Below are 19,745 nucleotides of genomic sequence, written 5' to 3'. Positions count from 1 at the left end.
GAGCAACAGATTGAAGGGTGGGGATACACACACCACCTCCATTCATTATAAACTGAGATTTAAGAGAGAATCTTTTCCTTCTCTGGGGTGAATACCACAACATCTGTTCTCTTGTCATAACAGCAACTAAGTTGATTTAAGAAAATATTCTCTCTCTCTTTTTAAAGTTGTTGGTGCATAATTACATGATTTCTCTTGAGCCTTGATTTCCTCAAGACGTGTTTATTCTGCACATCTGCTCTCCCCATACCTGATTACACAAAGGTATCATAAATAGCAAAGCAACAGGTATAAAGAGACCAGCCCTCAAAACAGATCAAAGCAAACAGCCCGTGGAGTCCTTTGGAAATCTTGGCTGGCAGCTCTTGTAAATAAAAGTGCTTCTAAAGCAGAAAGCATTCAACTACCGTATTTATATAGGGCATGATTGACAGGTCAGTTATTAACTTCATAAAAACACAGGCAATGTTAACTAGCAAGAATGTTTGTTCTAGCTGTTCTATCTGAAGGAAAATGAAATCCAAGATAGAATGGCTTGCTCTCTGTTTCTTTTAAGTATTTATTTTAGAACCGTGCAGTATAAAAGAATGTTTTTTCAAGTCAGTGAACTTAAGCTATTTTGCTTACTGTTCTGGAATTTAAGTATGTTGTTATAATTCTTTAGAAAACAAATGTTACATTTACTAAAGGCAAATTCCAATGGTGCACCATGATCTTTTCAACCCCTCAAAAATTTTATTCTTTTGAATTACTAAAATTAAAGAAATTTTACATTAATTGTTTCTTCCAGTCACTAAAAGTATACCAAATTGGAGAATCACAGAGCAGGAAGGTTTCCTCCCCCTGCTCTGGAAGACGGCATGTATTCCTTGAACCGCTTATGGTAGCAAGTCTAAAATTTGGCAAAGGAGATAAGAATAAACTGGTTTGTACTTTACTAATATTATTTTGAGGGTTTTTCTTTATTGCTAACACATTCTATACGTACATTCTACAATAGTCAATATTACAATGCAGTATATTTTCTTTTAAAAACTCTCCCCCCAAAAAAATCAGTTGTATGCAGATATATGGTCAGGAAATCCTCAAAATCCACTTTTGTGTGCAATGGTTTTCATCCTTGAGGCTTAATATTGTTAGCCCCCACCCCCCATCCCAGTGAAAAGTAACAAAAATGTCAGCCTATGTTTCTCCAACTTGAAGAGCAACATTTACAATAGAGCTTTAAGCAAGAATATAGAAAAGAAATCTAAAAACCTTCATTTATCCAATCTATAATCTTATTCTTCTATAAAATGATTTATTTAAAAGTAACATGGAAGAAGTAGAAGAAAAAACCCCCCAAATTTTGCTTTTTTGAATCAATCAGCCAATAAAGACTGAAATTATATAAAGTTGGCACTTCCCAGTCAAATAAAGCTTATGAAGTGGACCATGTGTTTATGTGCATGGTTGTTTATATGGTGTTTAATATCCTCAGGCCTGAGAGGTCTTCCCTGTAAACATAACTTCTGTTAAACCCCTCTTGAATTAAATTTAAAAGGCTATTTGTTATCAAAACGTTTTACTCTTAGCAAAGGCTGTCATCATATGAGCTGAATACCAAACACAAGAGCAAACCAAAAATCGCCAGAAATCCATCTTTGCTCATCGGCACATTTAATGTACCACAATCTTGGTTCCTCCAGCATTCCTACAAGTAACAGTCTTTCAGGACACAGAATTCTTATGAAATAAATACTCAGCCTTAGAACATACCCTGGCCTCCTCCACTATCCACCCCTCCCCCTCCCCCCGCGGGACTGTATTTTCAAACTAGAATATTTGTTTTGACAGACTTCTGCTTGCTTAATTCTCTGGCAAAGGATTTCTTGCACACCCCTAGCCAGTAATGAACATTTTGCCAGAAATATGCAACTTCTGGCACAACAAGAATAGGAAAGAAAAAAAAAACCCTGCCGGCAGAGACTTCCAGAATTAAAGATAAAAGCAGGCACACTGGATGAACAGAATCCTTTCCCTTAACATATTATAATTTCCTCTTGTTTTCCCCGCTTCTCACTATCATGAGGAAAACCGTCATTTGGCAGTTTCACATGCCTTCTCTACACTATATACAGCAATGGGAAACTATTCACTAAATCTTGGTTTCTAATTAAAGAACTACTTATCCAAGTGAAAAATGTAGGTTAGCTAATCCCACTCAGAGAGTAAATCTCCAAAACAATTTCTTAATAATAGTTTATCAGGAAAATTAAAATCCACTGAACTTGTCTAATCCAGTGGAATACCTCTCTTTCATTATTTCTCCAGTTACATTTAAGGACCTAACACTCAAAAACTTAACAATGCAAGATGGCTCCACCTTCCCCACTGAGCTCAGAAGGGTTGGGCTGGATATCACACGGCTCTCCCCAAAGAGCTTAGGGTGTAGGTGAAGAGCCTCTTTCTACAACTACCCAGATTCTCGAGAGAAGGGGTAGCCCACAAAATAGATTTCCTGCATGGGTGGAGTCAGGCACTTTCCAAAAAACAAAACAAACTACTCATGGATCTTGGAAGGCGGGCACAGGGGAATAGATAAGCATGTCTCCCAAAGAATATCAGATTGCTGAAATACTCAATCTCTGCTGAGAGATCCTCTTTTTCCACATGTCACTTAAACGCTGATGCTCCCAGGAGTCTATCCTCACCCCTCTCTGGGTTATCTCATTCACTCTCCTGGCATAAAATACTATCTACACACGATGACTCCTTTATCCGGCCCAGAACTTGCTCCTATGCTCCAGACTCAGTATATTGAACTGCTTAATTGGATGTCCCTAAGGCATCTCAAAACACAGATACAAAGCTGAACTCTATCCCCCCACGCCCACACCAGTCTGTTTCTCCTACTAAATCTTCAACTCTGTAAATGGCAGAATCAGCCCCAAACACTGTCCCAAGCCAAAAATCTGCCATCGTCCCACCATCCTTCCTCTTCCTTGGTCCCCTTGTTTTTCATCAAGTCCTGTCAAATTTACTGTCTTAATATCTCTATTCAATATCCTCCTCGCCCACCCCATTTCTGGCCTGAATTCACTTCTCACCACCCAGTCCATCCAGAGTTTCCCAAAGTGTGCTCTTTAAAACACAGTTCTTCAAAAGATACTGCATAAAAAAGGATTCCATGATTCAGTATTTTAAATAAGTAACTACATTGTGACTGGAGAGTCACAGTATCTACTAGCATATTACAGTTTTCAAGAAATCCTGGATTGAAGAAACATGTTCACACCAACCTTTCACCACCATCATTTATCCTCCTGGCTCTCTTTCCCCTACTGTTTTTCTTCACTCGGCTCACTTCTACTTATCCTTCAAACTCAGGCCCTGACTTTTACAGGAGGCCTCCCCTGACAGTAGGAACTCATCCCTACTCTGTGCTTCCAAACCTCTCCTCGCATGCCTCTACACAGAACATTCATGCTAACGGTGTGTAGCCTGGAGTATGTCTCCTCTGCTTGATTGTAAGACCCCTGAGGGCAAAGACTTCGAATTACTTATCTTCCAATGTACAGCACATTACCTGGCACATAGCAGTGGGTTAATAAACCCTGCTGAGTAAATAAACACTAACAATAGCTAAATGTATTGTCATTTACTCTGTGCCGGGCACTCTTCTAATGTCCTTGCACGTATTAACTCACCTAATCTGCCGAAAAACCCTACGAGGTAAGTGCTAGCGTTTTCCTCATTTGATACAAGAGGCAACTGAGGCAGAAAGAATGAATGTGTTTCGTTATTCCTCCAACACAATCTTACTTTCTTGTCTCCAGCAGGGTAAACAAGGGTAATTTTACTTTACGTCTTAGGAAAGAGGATGTGATTAAACCACTGGAAAGCTGTTTGGCAAAACTTTGTTACTTTTAGAAATACTGTATGTTATAGAACAAAAAGCTTCAGTGTAATGGGAAAATAACTGGATTAGGAGTCATACCTGAATTTGAACACAAGCTCTGCTTCATACCGGGTATGAGACATGCAGCAAACTAATAAAGTAAATTCCAAGTGTGTTATTTAGAATGAGGACATTAATACTTACCTTACTGAGTATTCGTATCAGGATTATATGAAGTATGTATGTGAAAGTCCTCTGTAGGCTTTATCTTATAAAGTTGGGTATATTGATACTATTACTACCACGAACAATACAATGGAATGATGTCTCACTCCCCATATAGCAAATATTTATAATTGATTACTGTATATTTCTATTTTTATTTCCCTTGTGAATAAACTGGTCCAAATAATTGGAAGAGTTTTCAAATTTACATAAAGATTTCTACCAAAAGTTAAAAAATTTTCTGCTAAATTGAAGCAATTGAACTCCATCTATTTTGAGGCTCACAGTATAAACTGGGAAATAAGAAAAATCATTGAGTATTAACAAAAAGCTTGACAAAAGTCTTAAAAATTTCAACAAAGCCATGACCAGCACAAATGACTAAATTATCTACACTGTAGAGAGACTGTCTACACTCTCCTGTCACTAATGGAATCTTATATAATATAACCAGTGCTCTCAGCCCTACAAACTATGAACAGCTCAGTAGATAAATCTCAATAAGCCTCCACATCAAACAGACTGGAAGAAATCAAAAGACCGCTGAGCTAAGCCAGACCAGGCTGATATTTTGGTTTATTGGTTAACTGTTATGTTTGGAAAGGCATAAAGCTTAATTGCAAGGCTTGAGGTGTATGTCAAAAATGCCTGACTTAAGTAGAAATTCTGATCATAGCATCTGTCACTAGTTAAAATACATGGAGATTTTTATCCAGGATATTTTTTATTGTTTATATTTTCAATAAACGAAAATAACCCAGTCACATGGTGACTAAATATGAATCATCGTTTCAGCTTTTTGAGAAGGTTTGGAAATCCCAGGTGTAAATTCGGGAGTAACACTGTTGTTAATCCAAGTCATGTGAAAGTTAAAAAGCGGGGGAATCTGGTTTAGTTTATGACTTCTTGTGGCATTAACCATAGGTTTCTCACAAATACTAATGAATACAACACTTGGAAACACTATACGGAAAACTGAAATCCAGTCATGTTATTTGGATACTTTTACCATTTTCTACTGAATAACTAACTCCACTTGGCTGAATAAGCATCAAAACTAGACATTTCTCAAAGGCCCTAGAAGAAAGTAATTTCTCCTAGTAAAGGTCCAGCAAAGGTTTTAGTGAAAAACGGAAAATGAAGTCTACATCACTGCTTTGCCCTCATTCCACTGCTACCAAAGCTACTCAGCTACGCTCAGCCCATCAGTCTTTCCACAGTGCTTTAGGATGGGAAACAACTTAAAACGCAAGCCCTCCCCTTAAGAACCTGGAATTGATTTGAGAGTATATAACTAATTCACAAGAGGCAACACCAACACAAGAAAGAGACATCACGTGCAGTACACCAGGATGAGTCCCAAAGAAAGGAGAACAACAGGTGCTGGGATGATCAGTTTATTCATCCAATTAACTTAAAAACAATTCTCACTAAAAGAGCGCTTCCCGTGCACCAAGCATCACTGCACCAGGCCCCGTGTAAGCACGATCACATTTACTCCTCACCACTACTCTGGAGGCAGATCTTATCATCATCCCAGTTTATGATGATGCTGAGATAAACTGAGGCTCAAAGGACTAAATAACTTGCCCGAAGTCAGCCGAAAGTTAAATCCAGATCTGCCTACCTCAATGTGCATTTTCCCAGCAACATCAATATATCACTTCCTTGTCCCCTATGTAAGGCAGACCCTTTACAAGGCATTGGGGTAAAAAGGGGCATCAGACACAGGCCCTGCTCTCAAGGAGGCCACAATCAGGTCAGGGAAGACTTCCTGGAGGAAAAAAAGGTTCAGGCTGAACCTCAAAGGATGGGAAAAATCAGCATACTGTAAGTAGAAGAGAACGGACAGGGATGTTAGGAGCAGAAAAGGCATGAACAAAAGCAACAAAGGAGAAAGTCTTACCTTCAAAGGAATAGTAGGAGATTAGCTTGCTCAGAGTATATGTATTTGTTGATAGCTGGCGGGAGTTTAATAAATATTTGTGGGTTTGAATAATAGGAGATAAGGTGAAAGGGCAGGTCCAATTCTAGAGGGCCTTGAAAGCTAAGCTGAAGAAAATACAATTAACCAACAAATAACATGGGTAAATGTTCAACTTCACTAGTAATAAAAGCAATATAAATTGAAACATGGTAATTTTTTCCCTCACATTCTCTTAAACTTGCATTAAAAAGTAATAATACCCACTAGTAGGGAAGATTATACATGCTAGTAAATTTGTAAATTGATATCTTCTTATTTAAAAGAAGTCTGGCTATCAGTTTCATGGGATGTTTATAGTCTTTAACCCAGAATTTCCATTTCTGATAACTTATCCAAAGAAATAATCCAAAAAACATGGGCAAAACTAAAATTCATGAGGATATTCCCTGCACTACTTTTTATAATGTGGAAAAACCAGACAGAATGTAAATGCTCAATGGTAGGCAGCTGGTTAAAACAAAAAGAGAAAGGTTAACAAAAAGGGAAAAGGTCAGTTAAAGGGGCATGGACTCTAGACTATAGGCAACAGAGCTAATGAAAATTCCTGAGTAGGAACGTGACACAGGTATAGTGTTTTTCAAAAAGATCAACTTATCAAGAAATCTGACAATATATAAATAGAAACTGAAGACTAAATATACCATATTACCAAGAAATTATATTATACCTAGGAGAATCTATCTGCAAGAAATAACCCTAATATTAAAACACTCTGTAAATACAGACACTCACCACACCACTATTAATAATATTATTTAAAAGACTAGGGTAAAAACTAAATATTTAATACTAAGAGAATTATTGACTAAACTAGGATATGTCCATTACAAAGAATGTTACTTAAAAATGCTAGAAAGAATGATAATACACACAAAATCCTGAAAAATCATTAAATTTCAATTTAATGAGGGGTGAGGAGGTAGGGGCAGTGAGAGATTTCTAGAGAAAGAAACCTCCACAGAAAATGCCATGAATGCCATGGAATTCAATTTTCATGGGCAAGACAACCAGTCTGGCAGTGAACGGCAGCACAATTTTGAAGGGAGTCAGGGCTGCAAACAGGAAGGATAAAAAGAAGTATTTACAAATGGTATGTCCCTCTGTGGAAAGGCCACAGCTTATAAACGGTTATATGACAACTGAAATACATTTTTCCAAAGACATAAATATAAATGGTGGCATTGCAGGTAGCCCACAGAAATCTATTTACTTCCCCGTTGAAACATTATACTTTTACAATGATAAAAAATTAAAACCTATGCTATTGCAATATTAGAACTAATCAAAACAAAACCATTGAGAGGGAAATTCTCTTTTATTTCCCTAAAATATTGAAGCTTAAGGAAAAGCTGGCCTAATTAAAGCATAAAGGAGACAGAGATGATGACTTATGGTGTGTTTCTGGGGAAAATTGGGCATTCACGGCCTTTGGTGGCCAGTGACATTGTTTTTTTAGTACACAGAATTTCATTTCCAAATACAGATAGGGGAAGCACATCACCAATACTGCTCTAAAGTTTATTGGTCAAGATCATTTATTGTCCATACAGACAGAACACAAAAGAAGGCAGCAAGATAAAGACATGGTCAGGTGAGATTTTCCCACCCAAACGGCAGAACCGGGATGGGAAAGAGGAAGAGGTTCAAAGAGGATATTTGTTTGAAGAGCGTGAGAAAGAGCTCTGCTAGAAGTGCACTTACACAGTGGCATGGAAGTGAGGAAATGGGAGGGGGAGGGACATGCGAGGGAGAGGAAAGGAGTTGACAGTACTTATGGCTTTCCACCTTGCATTACGGTTGAGTTCAAGTTTTATCTCTCTTCCTCTACTGTTCTTCAGATATTTAGACCATATTTTATAAGTGTCTGTACTCCACTCAATGCTCAGAGCCTTGAACCCAGTGAGCACATTTGTTGAATGAATGATGAAGAAAAAAAATGATGGACATCTAAACAGACCACCAGTTATAGAAATGGAACCAGTGGCCTAGGAGGGCTTTGATTACAGGGGGTAAAGAGGAAGCAAGTGAATTAAGGGGAGCAAGTGTGTAAATGATCATTCACACACATCTAAATCAGTTGTTTATAATTTGACTGATCATAGAGATAAATACAAGAAAGATAAAGATGTACTAAGAGCAATGGATGGCTCTAGAACTGTGCCTATAGAATAGAAAACTCTAGACCTCCAAGATTTAGCCCAATTGGAAGAGACTTACTGATCCTTGTAAACGTAGCCAGTCTGACCCAATCTTCTGTCTCGCCTGGCTGGTTTGCCCTGACCCAGACAGCCTCATGTTCCACTTCTACAAAGGCAGTTTGTGCACAGCAAAATGGTAACAGTTTGGAGGAAAAAGAAAGAAACTTAGTAGACAGAGAAAAAGAGATTGTTCAAGGCAACTGGCCTAAATTGAGTTCAGAAGCCAAAATGTCACATCAAAATATTACAATCAATTTCAATAGAATAGGGAGTTTTGGTTCACAAATAAAAATAATTAAGTACCAATTCCAATAAATTTAGAAAGATTATTTGACTTCACACCATTTGGCCTTACAAGAACAAAATCAATGTTCTAATTATGGGTCAAATTCCAAAGTGAATTAGAGCTCATCACAAAAAGCAATGTTAACATTCTGTTAGCTCATCAGAGATTAGCTATGAGCCAAGGAGACATGTCATATTGCGGAGTAGTGTTTTCTAACTTAGAAACGGACTGTATTTTATTCAGAATCTCTATTTTAATGCTCTACAAAACTTTTTTCATGTATGAAGACATATACTGTGTCCCTGAGTGAAATTTTTATAATGCAAAGTTGGTTACAGGAATGAATTATACAGAACCACAGGTTTAGACACTTGTACTACTACATATCTTTTAAAAATAATATGAAGGAATTGTATAAATAAAATAATAATACACTCTCCTATTAGGCTAAAATACAACATATATTACTTACCCTCCTATTAAACCATTGTTTAGGGGTTTTTTCGAGGAAGATTAGCCCTGAGCTAACATCTGCTGACAATCCTCCTCTTTTTGCTGAGGAAGACTGGCCCTGAGCTAACATCCGTGCCCATCTTCCTCTACTTTATACATGGGACGCCTGCCACAGCATGGCTTGATGAGCAGTGCTATGTCCGCACCCGGGATCTGAACCAGCGGACCCCAAGCCACTGAAGCGGAACGTGCAAACTTAACTGCTGTGCCACCAGGCCGGCCCCTAAGCCATTTTTCTCAATGAAAACATTTTCAAAGCTTTTGAGATAGCCTAGAAGACTGTAGCAGCAGACATCATTAGTCACCTAAAAATTCATTCTCCCATCTCATCCTTCCTTTTAACAGTATTTGACTTTGGTTGGGTATTCACCCTTCTCTGAGTAGTTATATGCTTCAAGAAGGGTGGTCACCAAGTCCATACCCAACTGGAGGATCCTGATTAGTCTAAGCTTATTATGGTGGATCCATTTTCCTCGTCAGAATTAAGTTGGATCATGCTAAGATGTTAACTCTGGCCAAAAAGATGGGAAGGAAAGTCTGCGTGGTGTGAGAGGGAGAGCATGGGAACACATACAGGAGGTGCTACTGTTACTCTTAAAAGGAAATAGAAACGCACAAGGCCACTGGATATTGTACCTATCCACTGTTGTACCTAGATGTGATGTCTGGAACTGCAGTCATCTTGCAACCATGAAGAAGCTTGCCTGGAGCCAATGTCATCACATCAACGATGGCACAACAGAAAAAATGGAAAGAACGTGGATCTTTGATGATGTTATCAACCTGGAATGAACTTAAAACTTCCAGGTTGTACATGAGATAATAACCTTTCCTTGTTGCTTAAAATTTTGATTTGGGTTTTCTGTTACTTGCAGCCAAAAAGCATTCTAACAGCTGCAAGTCTGAATCATTTCGAGCCTCTTTAAACATTAACAAGCCTCTTTAAGCATAAACATTATTTGGGAGATGAGGGACAACAACAGAGTGTGCTGCTTAATTTACTAGCAAGACATACAGTCTAAAGGCTTTGAACTCAGCCATACTAGTGCATCCTAAAGCCTTACCTATTATATTTCAAAACTGGTTACTATCTGTTCCCCCCTCCCCCTCTGCCCTTGCTACACACACATACACACCACACATCATAGTCTGATGGTTTTGGTACTGATCTTGCTGATTAGTTCATCAACCATGTTGCAGGCCCTATTTCCCCCAAAGCAATGATAAAGGCTCTGGGGAAAAGGACATTATCTTCTTCTGACAGAATGGCAGAAGATTCATTCTTATGTAGAATATAATGCTCATTCCCCCAAAAAGGCACTTTAAATATCACAAGACTTTAAAAGGCCTAAAATTATGAAATTTTCATTGATTCATATTTATTTGACAACTCAGGATAATTTATAGTATACTTAACTGCAACTAAAACTAAGCCGTTCTTTTGCTGCCAAGATATATCTGAAATGAGTATCTTCCTTTCTCACAGATGGTGCTGCTCTTAATGATGGGAGACATGCCCTTCACCTGCCTTCATAAGGATCCCCACAGAAGTCCTCCAAATTATGTCTGATGAAACACAAGGTGGTAAATGATGTTCTTTAAAAGAGAGAGAGAGGGGCCGGCTCCGTGGCCAAGCGGTTAAGTTTGCGCGCTCGGCTGCGGGGGCCCAGGGTTCGGATCCTGGGCGTGGACATGGCACCGCTCGTCAAGCCATGTTGAGGCGGTGTCCCACATCCCACAACTAGAAGGACCTGCAACTAAGATATACAACTATGTAGTGGGGGGGGAGGAGGTTTGGGAAATAAAGCAGAAAAAAAAAAAAAAAAAAGATTGGCAACAGTTGTTAGCCCAGGTGCCAATCTTTACCAAAAAAAAGAGAGAGAGAGAGAGAGGTTTTCCATGGTCAGATAATTTGAAGAAATATTGCATGCTATATCCCACTCTTGAAGATTCACAAAACACATTACAGCATATTAAATGTTCTGAGAAGTCATAAAGAAATTTCTATTTAATCCAGCCTTTCTGAAACTTACTTGACTCTAGAATCTATCTTTCACTGAATATCTTTTGATATCTTGGGGAAACTAGTAATCCTCAAAATATATTTCCCTCTGAAATAGCCACTACTCAATTTAGACATAACAAAAAGAATAAATGCTGAAGTAACCACACCAGGCTGGAACCATGCTTTAGCAATCTATAGAGAATACAAGTTATTCATAAGTAACTCTCTTCCAGGGTCTTACATCAGATTCTCCAATCCCATCACCCAGGGACACAGATTGCAATCACTTCTCAAAAGATTCTTAGAACAATGCTTTTATCATGGAACATTCCAATATAAAAAAATTTAACGGAATCCTAATGTCATGTAAAATTCAAACTAACCTCCACAGCATGTCTGTTTTATTCACTGATACATGCCCCAGAACCTGCTACAGTGCTTACAGAGTAGGATGGTCAATGAATCCCTGCTCTAGGAATGAATGAATAAATGAAGGAATGAATGATAAATATTTCCATTGTGTCCTCTCTGTCCTAGTCTGGTTTATTTCCTAACTTTCTCAGACATATACAATGTGTGTTCCAACCTACGTATCTTTGTTCATGCTATATAACCTCATATGCAACAGCCTCATCTCTACCTATCTAAACCCTGCTCATCCTTTCAAGTCCAGATTAAGCCCTGACTCCTGCAGGGACCTGACCTCATCCTCCCCTGACCCCCTATCCCCTGACAGTACCAGAGAGTTTGATACTAATTTTTCCTAAACTAGTTCACATGTTGGCCTTCTCTCTCAATAAATGATAACTCCTTGAAATTCAAGACTATGTCATCAACTACTTTTGTACATATTAGAGTGCCAAGGTATATAACAAGGATCCAATGAAAAAAATGTATTGATTATATTTTATAAAAAAGTTCAGTGTGTAACAAGAATAGTTGGAAATTCTTGGAATTTCTAAACTATACATTACTAAAATCAATAATTATAAGGACCAAGTTCTGAATAAAGAAGAAATACTACCCAAGTTCTAAAGAAATCATTCCCTCTGGCTTTAACCTCTTTGACTCCATTTTCTCATTTGGAAAATAGCTCTGGGTATTTCTCTACAGGTACTGAATGAGCAACAAACCCCCTGATAAATGAAGACTTTCTCTCACAGTCCTGGAAGCGATCCTGACGTCTTAAATTATGTAATCCTGGTATTACATTATATTAGTCTGGTTCATATAAAATGTAAGCTACAAAAATACCAAGCTAAGAAAAAATATTTACTCATGCTTTTACTAAGATGCAGAAAGAGGATACATGCATTGCCAAAATTCCATAGAACATGCTCAAACTAAAGCCACAATGCCTTAGTTATTAAAGAAGGCGATGGCCTGAAGCAGTGCTTAGGAACAAAGATCACTTGGTCCACACAAGAGTCAATATTTAAGAACACAATGACTAATTCCCACTTCAAGTTCAGGAACATATTTCTTTTTAAGAGGTGCTTTTTGGTTAAAATTTTTATTTGTGGTTTTCCTACCTGTGATGCATGGACCTAAGAATGAACAAAAACTTGAGACATGAAACTCTTCAGCAGGCCAAAGTGTCAGTATAGACCCAATTCTGATTTAAGTACTTCTCAACAAGGGTTACATAAGAATTATACTCTACTTCTCAGTCTCCAAAAATACTCATTTATCTATTCTGCCTTAACAATTGGACTCAATGTTCTACACACAACTGTGGAAAATGCATAAATGACACCTCCAGACCATATCAAAAACTGGGGCTGGAGTCATTTTCAAGTTATTTGAATCCAAACTAGTATTATTGTTGCTAATAGAAACTCCATTTATAAATAATCGACTAAGTTTTTAAAATGTTCCAGTTGAGCTTACTGTGAGCTAATAGTACCATTAAATTTCTTTCCAGCACTAGCTGTATGACCTTGAACAAATCGCTCAAATTTTCTGCATCTCAATTTTCATATCTGCAAAATGAGAATGGGACTGAATGGCTTCTTAGGTCCTCTCAAAGATACAAACTAATAATAATAGTTATTATTAACATTTTTATTAAAGATATGAATGAAAAATTAAGCAAAGATTTGGAAAAACATTAGGTTAAGCCTAGAAGGCACCATACCATAGGCAAAGATTGCAAAACCCCCAAATCCTCTCCCCATAGCACCAAACTATCATCAAATACAAGAGTTTTACAGAGGTAAATGTCTTACTGGTCACACTGCCATCCTATTGAGTAATTTACTTCATTCCCTACGTGGCAACCCGAAAACTAAGATTTCTAGCTTCCTGGCTTTACAGTACGACATTAGAAACCTTGCAACCTGCTCCTCCCTCACCTCCGTCTGCATGAAAACACAGTGTGAGGCTCACAGAGGAAGAGAACATTCATGGGACAAAAGGCACATAACGTCTTCCACCACCACAGAAAGGGTCTTGTTTTTCCCCCCTGCTTTATCTCCCCAACCCCTCCCCACCCCGTACATAGTTGTATATCTTAGTTGCAGGTCCTTCCAGTTGTGGGATGTGGGACACCGCCCACCTCAATGTGGCCTGACGAGCAGTGCCATGTCCGTGCCCAGGATCCAAACCCTGGGCCGCCGCAGCGGAGCGTGAACTTAACCACTCGGCCACGGAGCCGGCCCCAGAAGGGGTCTTAAAGTCATCTGGAAACAAACTTCTCCACTACCCCCCTGACCCCACCTTCCTCCTAAAATCAACCTGTCATGTGGGGAGATGTACGATTCTTGCTCCACACTGAGACTCTGGGTAAAGTGGCTCATTTCCCACAGAGGTTGACAAAAAAGCCCAAGTCTAAAAAGGTGGACTCACTGCTCATGAGGAGCTGTGTATGTTGGTGTGTAAATCCCCATGTGCCCTGCAGATGAACTGGATTTGTACTCTAGTTCTGCCACTTTCTGGCTGTTTGACCTCCAGCAAATAATTAAATCTCACCAACCTTAGTTTACTCCTCTGTGAAATTAGGATGACTCTATCTACTTCGCAGGGCTGCAACAAAGGCCAAACTAGACACCTATAAAGAAAGGGTCTGGCACATGCCAAGCATGCAAACAGGCACTAAGGATATGCTACACCCACCCCCTCCCTCTCCCTTCCTTCTACACACGTGGAACAGAGACTCCAGCAGAGGAGATCACGGCCACACTCTTCGTTAAACGTCAGCTTCCCTAGAGCCAAGAGTATGTCTGATTCATCTTTGGATCCCAGTACCCAGCAGAGGGCCTGGCCCAGGGTAAAAAAGTAATAAATACTTGTTAAATGGAGAAAATGAGAATCCTTTTGGTCTGAGGATGTTAAGATTATTCTGGCTACAGTTAAAGAAAATTCTGATTTTCAGTTTGGCTAAACAGGCGCTTGCTACAAAGTACTATGCAGTTCAAAGCAAATAAGCTATTCTGAATTCTAATAATTACATTCTCTAAAATATAAAAACCCGATTGCCCTACAGCTCTCAATTTTAGCTTTGAGAATCCAATTCTTTCCTAAACAATGGAGTGGGTAACCACAGAAACTTGTGGAATCTCTTTTCCTAGAAAACATGAAGAACAGGAGAGAAGCCAGTCTGTCTGGAAATTGCTTCAAAATCTGTCTATAAGCAGGGGTTGGACTAGATTAGATGCCCCTCAAAGGATCCTTCCAGACCTACACCGCTAAGATTTTAAAATAATTCTCTGTTATTTACACTCAGGAAAATAAAATAAATATAATTTAACATCTCCTAATATAGTCATTAGAAACAATTTTACTTGGACCTAGTGATGCTTTCACAAACATTTTCTTCTTAAATTGAACTAAACTATCCTAAGCTATTAATTTGAATATGAGCTCCCTCTAACAGGACAGAATAGAGATCATACCAACAAGACAGAAAACAAGATTACTATTCTTTTCTTCCTCTTCCTCACCCTACCTGTTTTCAGGTACTCCAAATCTATTCATCCCCAAAGCTTTATAAGAAACACTACTTCTCCCCAAATACTGCACTAAATTCTCCCATTAATGAACTCTTTTTTTTTTAAGATTTTTTTTTCCTTTTTCTCCCCAAAGCCTCCCCGTACATAATTGCATATTTTTAGTTGTGGGTCCTTCTAGTTGTAGCATGTGGGATGCCACCTCAGCATGGCTTGATGAGCGGTGCCATGTCTGCACCCAGGATCCGAACCAGCAAAACCGTGGGCCACCAAAGTGGAGCGCACAAACTTAACTGCTCTGCCACGGGGCTGGCCCCCCATTAATGAACATCTAATGCATCCACTACTCATATCATACTGTGCAGCTGATTAGTGTATGTTTTCTTCTATTTGTATCTGTTTCACAAATAATTTTTGTTTCCCTAGCAGAAATGTAAGCTCCTTGAGCAAGGTCTAAGTTTTATACTTCTCAGGTACTCCTCTATCGTGTCATTACTGAGTTCATGACAAATGCTTACAAATTCTTAGTGGGTGACTGATTGATTTCAAATAAAGAGAGAAAGCAAGAGCTACAGAATGCTCTGTACGCTGAGCACCTGTATGAAACTTTAGCAAAGTCTAAAATAAAGTTTTGCAGACTGCCATATTGCTAGTTATCATTTACCTGGGACTGGAATAGTCGAAGTTAACACACAGGGTGGCTAAAGGGAAAGACCTAGAGTTAAAGATCACATTGGTTCAGTTCCTGCCCTGTAAGGACTGAGGAACTATCAAAGTGAGCCCACTCACACTGCAGATGGAAACTGTTCTGGAAAACCCAGCGCACTCCCCAGGTCACAGAGCTGTGCAGGTTCTGATTCTACATGGGATGAATGAGTCACTCTGTCAAGCCCAGTCAGTCAGGGAGTAATCAACAGAAAGGAAAGAAACTTTAGAAAATTAAAATGTAATAACATAATTTAAAACAAACAAGTGAACCTTATACTTTCTCATTCTTTATAATCCAAAGAACGTTATCTAGAACAAGACCAATGGGCTCTAGAGTTCAATCATTATGAGTTCACTCTCCATACTTCTAAATGGGGAGGTAGAAGCCCCTGCTCCTCTCTGTATATGAGAAGGGAACTTGTTGTCCCTACTATGAGGCAGGTACTGTTTGAGGCACTGGGAATACACACAGTTTACCAAACTCACAATTCTAGTAACAATTATGGAAAGCCTTAGCTTAGTATTTTACAGCAAAGGAGGCCTCAAGAATAGTCCAGATCTTAGAGGAGAAAACCAAGGCCCAGAGAGGTTCACTGACTTGTCTCAGTTAGTTATCACGGCTATATGGCAACAAAGGCAGGAGTAGAAACCTCTAGGAACAAAATTTACTTACTCATTAAGCAACTATTTCTGCATGCCTATCATATGCCAGACACTACACTAGGCACCAGGTATGCAAAAATGGATAAGAGACTGACCCTGTTCTCAAAAGGCACAGTGTAACTGTAAGACAATGATAGGACAATAATAGAAGTAGTAAGAGAGAGAAAAAGCAAACTGTATCTCTAATTGCACAGGACTTCCAATATTTTTAAAGAAAATGAACTGTTAATAGTTTGTTTTATCCTCACCATAGCCCTGTGAGTACAGAGCACAGATCTCATTATTCCTGTTAAATAGATGGAGAAACTGAAGTGCAAAGCGGATAAGGGGAGTCTATTAAGGTCAACTCTAGTGGCAGCAAAATGCCTAGAAACCAAGTCTGTTTACTCCAAGATAGACACTTTTTTCCACTAGATGGGAAACACAGATGTTCTTTTTATGTCCAGTTCCCTTCTGACCAAGAGCACACATTTGCAAGAGTGTGTGCAGAACAATCTGTGGCTGTGGAAGTAGACTTAGCCGGCCTGTGAGGTCTCATCAGCTGAGTTTAGTTATTCAATGGCTGAGTAACCAACCAACAAGACATCATTATTACTAGCATTCTTAAAGTGCCCGTTGTATATACACAGAAGAGATGGAAAAGGCTCTGCCCTCAGGAAGTTAATACTGCAGGGAACAGGCATATAAACATTTCAACAAAAAGTGACATAATTAAACAAACCACAACTAGAAGAACCACTACAAATAATGGCAAATTTAAGACACTAAAGGTTTTGCAGAGCAAATCTAGTGGGTGCTGCCAAGAAATCTACTCTTTAAGGGTTAAACAGAGAATGGAAGCCTTGTATGTGTAATGATACATACCAATCTTCATATTATTGAAATGAAGGCTCTTACCAAAAACGTTCACCACATTTTAAAAAATTGTTAACTTCTTAATTCCTACATTTCACTTTTCAACCTTACTCAAAACAATTATATGAATATTCCATTTCCCCCTTTCTTAGAGAGTGATATATTTTGTAACCTTTCCTATTTAAGAGGAGTGAATTTATAACGGAGGCTCCCATCAGAATGCCTTTGGCAAAAAGATTCAAACAGTGTGGTTTCATTGCACTATTCTTCCACCTTCCTTCAGATAACAACCTAAATGAAATAAATCCGATAATTTTCTCTTGTACATAGTCAAATCTGTAAACACATCCAAGAATCACTCATTTCATAAAAAAGAAAAGGGAAAAAAGCATTTCTTCATTTTCAAGTTCACTTTTAAACATTAATTTCACTTGTTTGATAACCTCATATCATCTTTTATTTATACCATTATTTATCACGGCCTTCTCACATGACCAAACTGTTTTAAATCTTAGCACTTTGTTGAATTATTAACAAAATAAACAAAGCTAAGGAGAAACAAATACTAGTGATTTCAAACTACTGACAGGAAGAATTTCTTTAGGAACTGGCTAAACAGTAAAAATTATAAGCATCCTTTCAAAGGAATAATGTTATCATTATTTAAAAAATACAGCTGGAGTTAAAAAAAACAAGAAACCTCTCTGGTATTTCCTGAATATACTCAGGGGATGCATACATATAGCCTGTTGCCTTCCTTTTAAATATTTATTGAATTTTATAGGGTAATAAGTAGCAATTTAAATGACAATTCAGTAGGTAGACAAACTGGTAGGTTTCAGTAAAATCCCCAACAGTGCATCATAAAATTATTTCATGATATTTTTTAATTCCTAAGACTTAGTTGCATCCCAAGAAAATATATTTTAATAAACAAAAGCCTAAAACCTAAATTAAAAGTGTGATAATCAAGTTTTTTAGGTAGGAGAGGAATAGGGCCTGATTTATCTCTAGATCATCAAGCGGAAGACCACTGGGCCAAATTGGATCCTAAATGCAGTTAAGACAGTAATTAAACATGCAGCGACAGTGACATCTAGTGTTAACAACTGCGAGCCACTGGACTACCAGTAAATCCCAAGCGTTAAAGAAACAACTATTCAAAGCTTCTCTTCTTTAAAAACCAACAAATACAACGTGTGCATTGTATCTAAAAATTACCCGTAATCAGTGTTTCGACAGGTTTCCTTCCAGATGTTAAAAAAAACTTAAAGAGAAAAACATCTTAGAGAGTAAACATAATACTGAAGACCTCAAAGTAAAAAGTATTGCTTATTCTGTGTGGCCGAGATCTGTAACTGCTCCCTTTGGTCAGAGTTTAATGCAAAGGTAACCTGGGACATGTTCTGATGAGTGTATCATAAACATTTAAACTTCCAGCTGTAAAAGCAAAGATACTGCACAAGCTAGTACTTGATGACACATCAAGAAAAAGCAACTTAGGACATTTTAGGAATACCTGCAGAAGATGCAAATTAAAAAAAAAAAATTTAGCTGTTGCACTGAGAAACAAGCTCTAACTTTCAGCCTTTGCTACCTTGCTATATTTTTGTTGCTTTAAAAGGTCCACTCATTAGCCAGTAGATATTTTTGCCCAAGGGCTTAGAATTTGGCAGCATAGATTAACTTACTATAGTATTTTTATATTTTTATGCTCTAGATGAATCTATAAAAGTAGCAAAATTTCAAAATTTTTTTTGGCCAGGACAATATTTTGTAAAAAGTAAAGTTAGCATTAGATGGAATTTACCTATTTTTTTTGGAAAGTTCATCCTTTCCCCTTTTAACTCCAAATATTCTTGTGATCAAGGTACTGAAGAGAAGTGTGGATGAATTTCTCACCTAATATAAAAATAAACACACAATAAGGGTTAAGAAATATTCATGGCATGAAACCAACATTTACAATGTTCAAACTAGACATTCAAAATCATTACCCAATTGGCTAGTGTGGGGCTAAAGAAAATATGGTTTGTGTTCATAAAATAGGACAATTTTCAAAAACTTTATAGTAGTTCAATGACTTGCTCTTAAACTGAGCTCTACAATGCAACTACCTGCACACGACACAGCTCTTTCCTATACTTCTAACATTACCACCAACTGTTGGCATTATCTCTTTGTATTTGTATCAAATAACACTTCTTTAAAAAAATAAATTCATTTTTCCACATCTTTTCCAGTGATGAATATCCCAGTAAAGAACTCAACTTTTTCCATTTATTTCTGTAATCATTTACCTATGAGAAAATATTTATAAGACCTAACTCAAAGTATCCATGTTATTAATATGGTCAAGAATATCCGAAATGTTGTCATTAACCCCATAATGACAGTAACCTAATAAAGTAATTTTAACACTAAAATTATCTGAGACAACTGGTTAAGAAAAATAAGAGGAAAGAACTATTATTAATA

General features: G+C 37.9%; 1 protein-coding gene across 8 annotated transcripts in view; it reads right to left on the bottom strand.

Annotated features, from left to right (window-relative positions):
• The window catches only part of THADA (THADA armadillo repeat containing), a 308,391-nt gene that overhangs the window by 198,193 nt on the left and 90,453 nt on the right, over nucleotides 1–19,745 (bottom strand). For all 8 annotated transcript variants that reach the window (XR_006888570.1, XR_006888569.1, XM_046660638.1 and 5 more), the window contains exon 26: nucleotides 19,078–19,169. Coding sequence is in view for 6 of the 8 variants with exons in the window: in XM_046660638.1 (XP_046516594.1) it covers nucleotides 19,078–19,169 (92 nt within the window). In the remaining 2 variants the exon portion in view is untranslated. The remainder of the gene's footprint in view (nucleotides 1–19,077; nucleotides 19,170–19,745) is intronic.

The sequence above is a fragment of the Equus quagga genome, chromosome 5 (genome assembly GCF_021613505.1).
Source record: "Equus quagga isolate Etosha38 chromosome 5, UCLA_HA_Equagga_1.0, whole genome shotgun sequence".
Classification (NCBI taxonomy): domain Eukaryota; kingdom Metazoa; phylum Chordata; class Mammalia; order Perissodactyla; family Equidae; genus Equus; species Equus quagga.
This window is presented reverse-complemented; position numbering and strand designations above follow the sequence as displayed.